Source organism: Eublepharis macularius, chromosome 7 (assembly GCF_028583425.1).
Source record: "Eublepharis macularius isolate TG4126 chromosome 7, MPM_Emac_v1.0, whole genome shotgun sequence".
Lineage (NCBI taxonomy): Eukaryota > Metazoa > Chordata > Lepidosauria > Squamata > Eublepharidae > Eublepharis > Eublepharis macularius.
Window position 1 is genome coordinate 8,440,883 of NC_072796.1, and position 12,880 is coordinate 8,453,762.

Here is a 12,880-nt window from a genome sequence, read left to right on the forward strand (position 1 = left end):
TGTTAAAGGGTATGAACCAGCATGTTAAATTTTGCCCAGAGGGGCAGCCAGATCCCTCAGCACAGGGAATTGGAGTGGACTGGCTGGTAATCACTCCAGTCTGCCATTGTGCGCACTATCCAGGGACAGGGGTATGCCATCATAGGGCTTCATTGCCATCCTATGTGCTAGTAAACTGGAATTTAGGATGGGGCTGTGGGTGTTCTACTTATTTCTTGCAAAATACTAAAAGCCCTTGTGAGAAGGGCATCTGCAATACCTTATGAGCGCCTTCATACAAATAGCAGCTGGAGGGATGGATTTAAATTGGAAAACCTGGCTATGGGAAAGAGATGCCTTTCGCACCCCCTCATCCCATGTTGCAACCCCAGTATGCATTGGGGCCCCTTGAGTTTACTTTTAGCTCTTTTTAAAAAATCATCATGGTCCTCCTGCAGTCAGGTGTAGTTTGGCTCTCTGCAATAGTTATTTTCAGATGCTTTCATAACCGCACACCTACATGCCTTCAACCATCAGCACAAACCTGCACAATAAAATACAGTAAATTTTTTCAATACACTTTGATTAGCAACAAAAGGCGGTCTACCTACAGTTAGTGGTTTTGTTGGGTGCCCAATTTGCTGTGGTCTTTGCAGATGAATCTGTTTCAGATGTCATGCTTCTTTAAACAGTGGGCCCCACACAGCCCAAGCCAGACTCTTCTAAACTTAGCACTTGTTCACACATCTGGCATTTAAATAACTGCAGCTTTAAAGTCTTACCACTTTAATCAGAGCTGCCATTGTCTTTGTAATTTATCTTTTCCCCAAATGGAGCGTAAGACCAGGCAGGCATTCCACTAACAGCTCTCGAACATGAAAAGTGGAACTAGGACTAGACTGGCAATCTCATTCTTGGATTGGATTTTCAACATGCAAACGTGAATAAGGGTTAAACACAGACAACGCATTAACGAACCTCTTGCATCTGGAAAAAGACCTCGGGAGTCTTTCAGCTGCCCATCTAGAATTACTCCTCTTCCTAAACAATCGTAGTATATTTGTCACCCCCACCCGAAGATCTAAAGAAACACTCGGTCGCTGCTGTTCAGTTGCCAACTCCGGTTTGGGAACCCCCTAGAGATTTGGGGGGGGGGGGCACAGCCTGGGGAGGAGAGGGATCTCAGCTGGGTATAATGCCAGAGTGCACCTTCCAACGCCCCATATTTCCCTGGGCAATTTTGCTCTCCAGTCAAGATCAGTTACTATTCCATAGGTTTACCAACCACCAGGTGGTAGCTGGAGATGTCCCGAAATTACAACTGATTTCCAGGCCGCAAAGATCAGTTCCCCTGGAGAAAATAGCTGGACAGTGGACTCTATGAGATTACAACCTGCTGAGCTCCAGTCCCTCCCCAAACCCCGCTCTCTCCAAGCTCCATCCCCCAAATGTCTAGGTATTTCCCCTCCCCAGAGCTGGCAAACCTATTCCGGGAGATCTCTAGCGGGTTGGCAACCGCAGATGAACCGTCCCTCATCACTAAGGACACTTCAGGCGTTCCCAGTGCGCATGCTCGCAACCTTTGAAAAATGGCGGCTACGGACGTCCTGCTTCCGCCCATGCGCAGGTCTCTCCCGATCCCGAAGGGGCGTGGCGGCGTTTGCAGTGACGTAGGGCGCCGCGGCAGTTCTTCCTTTTCCCGTCATGCCCGGCGCCACGTTGTGACCCGGAACTTTTTGGGCCGCTGTCTCCGCTGCGTTAGGCCTGTGGCTCGGTGTTTCCGAGCCGGAAAGGCGGTCGATGGGGGTCCCGGCATTCTTCCGCTGGCTGAGCCGCAAGTACCCGTCGATCATCGTCTCCTGCACGGAAGAGAAGGTCAGGGAGGAGCCGCCGGGCCGCCTGCGCGGAGGGAAGCGGGGGTGGGGCCCTGCGCCGCCCTCGCCTGGGCCGGGAAAGGGAAGGTTGGGGCGGGGCGGCCCCTTCCACCTGCTCAGCGCCAAAGGCTGCGCTCACCCTCCCGCGTAGGCTTGCCTGTTGTCAGCTGCGGATCGGGAGATTCTTGGGGGTTTCAGCTGGAACATGGGGGATACTGTAGAGCCCCCCCCCCCAGGTGGTCGTTTTCTCTCGAGAAAGTGATCTCGAGATCAATTCTAGGCTATCTCCAGGCTCCACCTGGAGGATGGCAACCCTAGTTAGCCTGGCCTGTATTTACTCTTACGCCATGTTAGTTTCCAGTGAGCAGCCGTGTTGGTCCGAGCCCAGTGGCTCCTTAGAGACCGACTAGCTTTCCAGGACATCAGCTTTGGCGAGTCAGAACTCCCTTTGTATTGTAGAGAGGGTTTCTTAGATGCTGCACTAATGAGTTAGGGACCATATATTTCACTATAATGTTGCATTACGTACTATTTGTTCCTTTAAATATGTGCTCCTATGAGCTACCTGTGCTTCATGTTGTCTAATTGTAAGCCCTAGAATGGTTTATGTCTTGTTTCAGCATTTCTTCAACCCTGTATCGGATTCTTGCTAATGCTGTCTTTGTAAACTTGTTTTTATTTACCCTATGGCATTGTTTATGGAAATGCCCTTGATGTTGACTGTACTAATTTCACACTGTGTAATGTGCCTTGAGTCTCAGTGAGAGAGGCTGAGGAATGACAAATAAATACATTTACTTTATCTGGCTATGGGACTCAAATCTTGCACATCATAATCTGGTCTACTATCTAGCTTTACAGGGTATGACGTTTTGAAAGCTGAAACTCCCCTCTTTAAATACCATGTCCCTTTTTCAGTATCTAGCAGTATGTGAAGAAGGGGTTTTTTACTCTCTAAAGCTGATGCCCTGCAAATCTATTTGGTCTCTAAGGTGCCATTGGACTCTTTTGAATTTAAATTTGATCAGCCTTTATTGGCATATGACAAAGAAAAGAGGGTGGTACAATGAAAAATGAACAAAATATAATATAAAATGGTTGAGTGATATCAGCATTTCTGAAACTTCTCCTGGAGCCACTTTATAGTAAGTTGTAAAAACATTACTTCCTTTTCAGTTGTATCAGAAGAGAAATCTTAAAAGACAGTAAACCTTGTGTGAATCAGAAGAACCCATCATAGCTAAAATAGAGCTTAAATATTTAAAACAAATATCAGCATTAAAAGGATAGTAGAAAAGAACACATGGGGCCTCATGGAAGTGGGGAAAAACGGAAGGTGGCAGTCGCCGGGGACTCCTTGCTCAGGGGTATGGAACGCCATGTCTCTGGGCCAGATCCCCTATTCCGAGAGATGTGTTCCTTGCCAGGAGCCAGAATTCAGGATATTACCGACTGGCTGCCAAAACTCATCAAGCCTACTGATAAGTACCCGTTTGTGCTGATTCATGTGGGAACAAACAACACGGCTTCGAATACTGTTGCAAGAATTAAAAAGGATTATGAAGCCCTTGGAAGGCAGTTGAAGACACTGGGGGCTCAGGTGGTATTCTCTTCTATCCTTCCAGTCACAGGAAGAGGAGCACACAGGGAGCGGACCATAGTTGAGGTGAATCGCTGGCTGAGATGGTGGTGCCGGCAGGAACTCTTTGGGTTCTGGGACCATGGGATAGGTTTTCTCAGAGGCGGCCTTCTAGCACATGATGGGCTTCACCTCTCAAGGGCAGGGAAGAAAACGTTTGGAACGAACCTGGAGAGCTTCACCAGGAGAGCTTTAAACTGATGCCGCAAGGGGAAGGGGACGATCGACATGGCGACTTCAATGATGAAGTGAACACAGTAGGGTCCCACCTGGGTAGGAAAGGTCAAACAAAGGTACAAGGCTACAAGTGTCTATATACCAATGGCCAAAGTATGGGCAATAAGAAAGAAGAGCTTGAGCTTCTATTGCAAACAGAGGGCTACGATATAGTAGGAATTACTGAGACTTGGTGGGATGATTCCCATGACTGGAATGTGCTAGTGGATGGGTATGAGTTGTTCAAGAAAAACCAGAAGTGTAGAAGAGGAGGTGGAGTGGTGTTGTATGTGAGGAGAGGGCTTGATTGTCAAGAAGTTATGGAGAATGGGGCGGACAGCCCGGTGGAAAGTATATGGGTAGAAATAAGGGGAGGAAGGACAAAGGGTATTATTGTTGGAGTCTGCTACAGACCACCTGACCAGCGAGAAGAAATGGATGCTGCCCTCTTTGAACAGATTGGCAGAGTATCCAGACATCAGAACCTTGTAATTATGGGTGACTTCAACTTCCCCGATGTGTGCTGGGAGACAGACGTCATGAATGATGCAATTTCCTGACCTGCCTGGCCGATAACTTCCTTTTTCAAAAGGTGGAGGAAGCTACAAGGGGTTCGGCCATACTAGACTTGATATTAACCAACATGGAAGAATTAGTAGATGAGATGAAGGTGGTGGGGACCTTAGGGGGAAGTGACCATGTCCTTCTTAAATTCCAGTTGCTGTGGGGAGTCAAGGAAGTTCATAGCCAGACTCGTAGGTTAGATTTTCGTAGGGCCAACTTCGATGAACTCAGAGGCTTGATGAGAGTCATTCCGTGGGGGAGTGTGCTGGAAGGGAAAGGAGCGAGTGAAGGGTGGGTCATTCTCAAACACGAGCTTTTGCAAGCTCAAGTCCTCACTATCCCAGCAAGACGGAAACATGGTAGAGGGCTCCAAGAAACCGATGTGGATGCACAGAGAGCTCCAGAATAAGCTAAGGGAGAAAAAGAAAATGTTCAGGAAATGGAGAGAAGGACTGACCTCTAAAGAGGAGTATATGAGGGTTACTAGGTACTGCAGATCAGCCATCAGAGAGGCCAAAGCTCAGTACGAGCTGGGTCTGGCCAAGAGGGCTTGCTACAATAAGAAAAACTTCTACAGATATGTGAGAAGCAAACGCAAGGTAAAAGAGGCAATTGGACCGCTGTTGGGAGTAGATGGAGAAACTCTGATGCAGGACAGAGAAAAAGCAGACAGGCTTCATGATTTTTTTGCCTCTGTTTTCTCCCTGAAGAACTCAGGCACATCTAGAGATAGTAGAAAATGTGGCAGGACACCTGAGTGGCTAATTGACATTGACAGAGAGGTAGTGGAGAGGCATCTGGCTGCACTGGATGAATACAAATCCCCTGGGCTGGATGGGGTGCACCCAAGAGTGCTGAAAGAACGTTCCAGAGAACTTGCAGAACCCCTGTCCATCATCTTCAAGGCCTCCTGGAGGACTAGGGATGTGCCACAAGATTGGAGAAGAGCAAATATTATCCCAATCTTTAAGAAAGGGAGGAAGGATGACCCGGGAAACTACAGGCCGGTCAGTCTGACTTCTGTTGCTGGGAAGATATTAGAACAGATTTTAAAGGGATCAATCTGTAAGCATCTGAAGGACCACTCAGTGATCCGGGGAAGTCAGCATGGTTTTGTTCCTAACAGATCTTGCCAGACCAACCTGGTTTCCTTCTTTGATCGAGTGACCAGCTTACTGGATCGGGGAAACTCTGTTGACGTAATTTATCAGGATTTCAGTAAAGCTTTTGATAAGGTCCCCCATGACATTCTGATGAGCAAACTGGAAGACTGTGGAGTAGACTATAGGACAGTTTGGTGGATAGGGAACTGGTTGGAGGACCGCACTCAAAGTGTGCTGGTCAACGGCGTTTCATCAGATTGGAGGGAGGTGTCCAGTGGGGTGCCGCAGGGCTCGGTTTTGGGCCCGGTACTTTTCAATATTTTTATCAATAATCTGGATGAAGGAGTGGAAGGGCTGCTCATTAAATTTGCTGATGATACCAAATTGGGAGCGGTAGCAAACACCCAAGAAGATAGAATTAAAATTCAACAAGACCTGAATACTCTGGAGAAGTGGGCAGCTTTGAATAGGATGCAATTCAACAAAGAAGTGCACAGTATTACATCTGGGCCACAAAAATGGGAAGCACAAATACTGGATGGGGGATACACTTCTGGGCAGTAGTATATGTAAAAGGGATCTTGGGGTAAGAGTGTAAACTGAATATGAGCAATCAGTGTGATGCGATGGCAAAAAAGGCTAATTCAATCCTGGGTTTTATCAAAGGGGCCATAGCATCGAAATCACAGGAGGTCATAGCCCCTCTCTATACTGCCTTGGTCAGGCCACACCTGGAGTATTGTGTGCAGTTCTGGAGGCCTCACTTCAAAAAGGATGTGGACTAAATCGAGAGGGTGCAGAGGAGAGCGACGAGGATGATCAGGGGTCTGGAGACTGAGCCCTACGAGGAAAGGCTGAGGGCCTTGGGAATGTTTAGTTTGGAGAAGAGGAGATTGAGGGGGGACATGATTGCTCTCTTTAAATATTGGAAAGGCTGTCATTTGGAGGAGGGCAAAGAGCTGTTCCAGTTGGCAGCAGAGGGTAGGACGCGAAGCAGTGGGCTTAAATTACATGCACAAAGGTACCGGCTGGATATTAGGAAAAACTTTTTCACGGTCAGAGTAGTTCAAAAGTGGAATCAGCTGCCTAGGGAGGTGGTGAGCTCCCCTTTACTGGCAGTTTTCAAGAAGAGGCTGGATGAATTCTTGTCAGAGATGCTTTAGGCTGATCATGCACTTGGCAGGGGGTTGGACTAGATGGTCTGTATGGCCCCTTCCAACTCTATGATTCTATGAACATGTGGAATTCTCTTGATAGAGCTGGTATTACAAAGGCAGTGCATATGCTATCTTTTGAAATCTGCCATATAAAATTAGAGATGGCGAAGCATTAAATCTAGATGAAGAAAAAGCTACCAGGATGACCCTGACTAACAGTGCAATCCTAAACAGAGTTACTCATTACCCAAAACCCATTGGGCTTTGACTGGAGTAACTCTGCTTAGGATTGCACTGTAAGTCACTCTTAAGCCTTATCAACACTTAAGCCTAATCAATCAACATTCATGGTGAAGGTAAAGTAGCTCTTTGGAAAACCAGAACCACACATGTCATAAATACTAAAATCTGTTTCTTAAATAGTATTTGGAAGAAAATTGATCATTTTTCTGAACTCAGAAAAGAACACAAATGTAACTTTGAAGGTCCTCTGACCCTCAGGACGAGGTGCTCTTTCGGTGGCATGGGCTGTCTGTGTTTGCAGAAGACTGGAGGAAGCAGCAAAACTGCTTCATGAGTGTTTGGACCCAGTCATCTTTTTATTTTAAAACATTTGTGTCAGATTTCCATATGATTTAGTTGAGGGGACCCCTTTACAATGACTCTGAAATGGTCAAAATAATGAACAGGTAACTCTGAAATCGACTTGGGAAACCATGTCATTTGTCCAAGAGGAATAATTCTGTTTTGAAAGTTTTTGGAGTTAATGGTTATATGTTTCTACTCTTCAGTTAAAATAGAATTGCTCAAAGCAGAGGTCGCTAACCGTTTCTTTAATGAAAAGTAATGGAAATATGTTGAGCCAACATGCCAGGCATATTGCAGACCTTTTTTTCTGTTTTAGAAACAGAAAATGGCCTAGGAAGGAAGAGCTCCAGAACTGAAGCTCTCCACTAAGCAGCACAGAGAAAAATCCTATGAAATAGGTTTAAGACACACACACACGCGCGCACACACATCTTTTCCTGGGCTTTTGGGGAGATGCACAAGCTACTTGGCAGCAGCGTTTGAGGTATCTGTTGGGAGACCCCAGCCTAAACACTGTCAGTGATATCCTAAACAGAGTTACTCTAGTCTAAACAGGATTAGATTGGAGTAACTCTGCTCAGGGTTTCACTGTAAATCTAGGAAGTAGTTGTTTTGCATGCCATTTGCATGTTGCCACTCCTTTTTAAAATGCCTTTCTATTTCCTGTATTGAAAATAAGCGTTGGTGACAAGGGATTCAATGGTCAGCTTACTTGCTGTTTGGCACTGTGCAGCGTTGAAGAGGTTGGCAGCACATAACTTCCTCAAGCAAACTCAGAACCTCCGATATGGACTGCATCTGTCCTTGCATTGCTGTCGGCCGATGACCGCTAACTCCTTGTCTGACATCTTTGGATACCCATTGTCTGTGGTTGTTTATATAGAAGTGGGAAGAATTTCAGGTGCATTGTGACAGCCAGTGTGGTGCAGTAGATAGAGTGATGGACTAGGATCTGGGAGACCTAGGTTTGAATCTGTCATGGGAACTTGTTGGGTGACCTGGGGCCAATCACTTGTTCCCAGCCTAACCTGTCTCGCAGAGGTTGTTGTGGTTAAAATGGAGGATTCTTTTCATAAGCAGCTTTTGGGTTTCCATTAAAGGAAAAGGAGGTATATAAATAAATGAAATTTTTAAAATCCTGTTTTAGCAAAGTTATGCGCCTGCAAGGCTCTAAATGTGGCCCACAGGAACCCCATAAGTAGACAGAGATCAGCAGAAGACAGGTTTGAGGTCGGTGATTCTTCATGGGGCTGATTGGAAAGTCAGGGTGGTAAAGAATGGGGGAGTATCTAAGAGTCTCATTGGAATTGTGGCTCATGGGGAGACCATTTGGTTTGCATGCAGAAGGTCCCAGGCCCAATATCTGGCATCTCCAGTTAAAAAGGATCAAGTGGTAGGTGATGAGAAAGACCTGAGATCCTGGAGAACGGCCACCAGTGAGAAAGCATTGCCAGTTTGGTGTAGTGGTTAAGAGCGCGGGACTCTAATCTGGAGAACCAGGTTTGATTCCCCACTCCTCCACTTGAAGCCAGTTGGTTGACCCTGGGTCAGTCACAGCTTCTAGGAGCTCTCTCAGCCCCACCCAACTCACAGGGTGTTTGTTGTTGTGGGGATAATGATGACATACTTGTAAACTGCTCTGAGTGGGTGTTAAGTCATCCTGAAGGGCAGTATATAAATCGAATGTTGTTGTTATTACTGATCTTAATAGATTAAGGGTCTGTCTTGGAACGTTTAGGTGAATGTATGCCTGAAATCTTTGTATCGTATACTGTTGAAGTATAGTAAGGTAGGATCTATGAAACCCAGGTTTGAATCTGCTGTCTGTCATGGAAACTCACTGGGTGACCTTGGGCCGTGTGGCATTTTGTCCCCTTTTATCAGCCCTGTATATTGCTGCCTCCCTGACTTCCTTAGTGTTCCCAAAAGGTTTTCGCTGCCTTAGTTCTCTCAGTTTGACTTGTAATATTTTAGAAGGCTGTGTTACAGTTGGTAGAATGGGTAGCACATGGGGGTAGCTTTAAAGTAAAAGGGGATCCTTTCTACTAGATGAAATAGATGTTTTACTAAAACAAAAATAGAGTTTATAAGTACATATGTTCAGTGATTTCAGAGTGATTCCTTAAGTGTATTGATTTCAGAGTAGTTAATAAGCATAGTGGTTTCAAAATAGGTACAGATCTTCAAATGTTTCTACAGAGTTTTCACCACATTTGTCACTTCAACCCAAAAAGAAGAACATGGAATTCTTTGAGTTCCCAGAAGTTAACTTGCCACATAGGCTGATTTCATCCACAAAGTCAAACCCACAGACTTCTTCCCTCAGCACTTTCCTCACAGAATAACCCTCTCCCCTTACACACACAGACCCCAACTTCCACACCGACTGCCTGCACTCTTTCCCTTCGATCTACCCATTAACATTCTCACTTCACTCCATTCTCACCACTAACATCCAGTCAGAATACACTTCACTCACCCATCCAGCCCCCTCCTTGCTTTAGAGGCCTGTATTTCTAACCACCGTAAACATACATTCAAAACTCTACATTAATTAGCTGAAATAAAATACACAGAATATTTACATGACAAAACATTACAGGCTAGTCACAGACTCGCAGCCTGACCTACCTCACCAGGTTGTTGTGAGGAGAAAATGGGGAAAGGGAGAATATTGTACACCTCTTGAGGGTCTCCATGATGAGGGAGTGGGGTGTAAATGTAAATAAATAAAAACAAAGATGCCTTAGCTGGAGTGTTGTTCTTATGTCCTTAATGTTTTTTTTAAATTTATTATGAGCCGGTTTACCATCTCTGATCCTCTTGTGGCTGATTGCTGGCTAAACCCTCCCTTTGAACTGCCCCCCCCCGTCTTTTTGTGGAAAGTCTGGCATTATGGAACACCCTCCTTGAGAATAGAGAGGCCCTCTGCTTTATGTAAGAAATGTAATGCTGTTATTTTCAGGTGACCCCATGTAATTAATTTCATACAAGGGGTGACTGTTTTGAAGGAGAGTTGTCTAGTTGCATTTTTCTGGTATTTTTTTAATGAATGTTGCTTGCAAATCAAGTTTTGTAATCAACTCTGAACAGTTGTGGTTGGTGATAAAAGCAGCATATAAATATCTTAATAAAAGGATTGGGGGTCATTCGGGGATGATGTTGTATACTTGGGGAGGGTGGTAGTGGAATGAAGGTTGAGAGCCGCTGTTCTAGGAAAGATCTGTTTGGCTGGGGCAGGACCTGGGGCAGTCCCAGTGCATACTTCCAAGAGGGATGGAGGTTGCTTGAAAGGTCTTAAATCTTAAATAATCAAGTATTTCTGTTTGTTTACTTTAAGTATATATATCCTACTTTTCTCTACAAGGAGACCCAAAGCAGTTTATGACAAACACATACAATATAGGTAAACCAAAAACAACAATATGGCTTGAGTGGTTCAGGAATCTACTGCCACTTCACCCATTAGGTACTGTAGGTGAACCATGGAGCCCTTCGACTCTTGCCTTTGGCCATACCCAAAATTTATAGTACCTGCAGGAAAAAGAAAACAAGCTTAGCCTACATGGAACAGCTGCTGCTGGCTTGATATTAGCAGGCCGTCAAAATCTTCCTCGCTTGCCCTCCTGTTGGCTTTTTTAGTGCTTAAGTCCTACCCTTTTGTTGAGAGTTGGCTAGAGTTTCAAAGGGTGGCAAGTCTGGCCTGGAATCCAGGTGGCTACCGTCCATTTTTTTCTGTTAAAAGCTTCCAAAGGAGCTCTTGAGCAACTGGAAGTATGATGGAGCGGTAGAGATTCGGGCTGTTCAGTTCAGGAGTCCCCAGTGTGCTTGGTCTTCTGAGTCACCTGTGTAGTGGACTTCTTCAGACTGTCTCTCAGGCCAACTTTTGATCTGCAGGATCCCCAGTTCCATTGCTTCAGAACCACTGTCCAGTGCCTCTGGGTTGAAGGAAATGATAGCATAGGTCACTAGGGGTGAGCACCAAGAAAATTTTTGTATTTGGGGTTTCAGGGAAATTTTTTTTAGCATGATTGCTTATGTTTGTGTGGTTTGTTTAGGTTCCAAAGGTTCAGTACCATAATTTTCAGTGGGGAATCAATTTGAGGGTCTGAGGCAGTTGTTTGTAAAGATAATGGTATCAGATTTGCACAGAATAAACTTCTCCTTTTAATCTAAAGCCTCCCCCCCTTGTGCAATCTCAAGCAAATTGGACTAAGAGGTACAATTTTACAGACCCTGAAGTAAGTAGGTGCCTATTGACGCAGGCATACTTCACTGATTCCTGTTGGATGCCAGCTGCTGGCATTTTTTAAAAAAACTTGCCTGCATTCATTCCATTTTCTTACTTGGTCTGTGACTGACATTCTGCATTTGACATCCCTCCTTCTTGTGGTCTATTGTTTGTTTGCTTTCAGAAAGTGAGGAAGTGCAGAAAACTGTCCCACAGGTCTGTCGTTTTTCCCTGTGGGGGACTTTTTCGGGGGACTGGAGTGATTGTTTTTTAACCTTATTTATCTATTTATTTATTTATGTATGTCAGTTATAGTCTCTATAGTAACTCCAGGCGGATTACACGGTATCAGATTATTACAATCAACGTCAAGGACATTTCCATACAGTGTCAAGAATATTTCCATAAACAATGCCATAGGGTAAATAGATACAAGTTTACAAAGATATTTTATTAGCAAAAATCCAATGAGGAGTAGAAGAAATGCTGAAACAGAACGTAATTAGTTCTAGGACTGACATTAGGCAACAGATAACATGTACGGCAACATAGTGGTGAAGTCTACGGTCCCTAACTCATTAGCGAAGCATCTGAGGCCCCCTCCCTACAATACAGCCCTCCTATCTGAGTAAAATCCTTTTTGAATAATTTGGTTTTGCATTGTTTGCAGAAAGCCAGGAGAGTGGGGGCTCTCCTGACCTCCTCAGGCGGGTCGTTCCACAGGTTAGGGGCCACCACAGGTTAGGGGCCACAGGTTAGGGGCCACCACAGAGAAAGCCCGCATACAGGCTGCTGTTGATTTTGCTCATGTGCAGGCTGACATCTGCAGGAGACCCTGTTCAGATGAGCAAAAGTGCTGTGGGGAAGCATAGGGAGGGAGGTGGTCCCATAGGTGTGCCGGGCCAAGGCCATGAGGAGCTTTATAGGTAATAACCAATACCTTGAACTGAGCACGGTAACTGATAGGTAGCCAATGGAGTGACTGCAGGATGGGCATGATGTTCATGATCCTGCTCGCTTCTGCTAACAGTCGAGCCACAGCATTTTGCACCAATTGGAATTTCCTAGTTAACTTAGACAGGAGACCTATGTATAGTGCATTACAATAGTCAAGCCTTGAAGTTACCGCAGCATGGATCCAGGTGGCCAGGTCGGCTGTGTTGAGATAAGAAGTGTGCTGCCTGTCCACTAAATAATCCCCAAGCATATTGGACCACAGGGTCCAATTCTACAGGCCCCCAAACAAGTTGCCTTCAGGCATTCTTCTTGCCACAAATAAAATGGCTCCGCCCCCACAAAGGAAGGAAGGAAAGAAGGAGCAAACCAGAACTACTGCTGTTACATTATTTCCTAAGGGAGACTTTATGGGAGGGCTGGAGTGGCCATTTTTCAGCCAAATCACCCCACAATTGCAGTGGAGCTAGTGCTGCCTGTCTACTAAATAACTCCCCATTTCAAGCAAATTGGACCAAGGGGTGCAATTCTAGAGGCCCTTGCACAAGGTGCCCCCATCGTACTTCTTAGAATCA

General features: G+C 45.4%; 1 protein-coding gene across 1 annotated transcript in view; it reads left to right on the plus strand.

Annotated features, from left to right (window-relative positions):
- The first annotated feature begins 1,685 nt into the window (after positions 1-1,685).
- Positions 1,686-12,880, plus strand: part of XRN2 (5'-3' exoribonuclease 2) — a 111,716-nt gene continuing 100,521 nt past the window's right edge. The window contains exon 1 of the mRNA XM_054984448.1: positions 1,686-1,854. Coding sequence (XP_054840423.1) covers positions 1,780-1,854 — 75 coding nt within the window. The 5' untranslated portion in view covers positions 1,686-1,779. The remainder of the gene's footprint in view (positions 1,855-12,880) is intronic.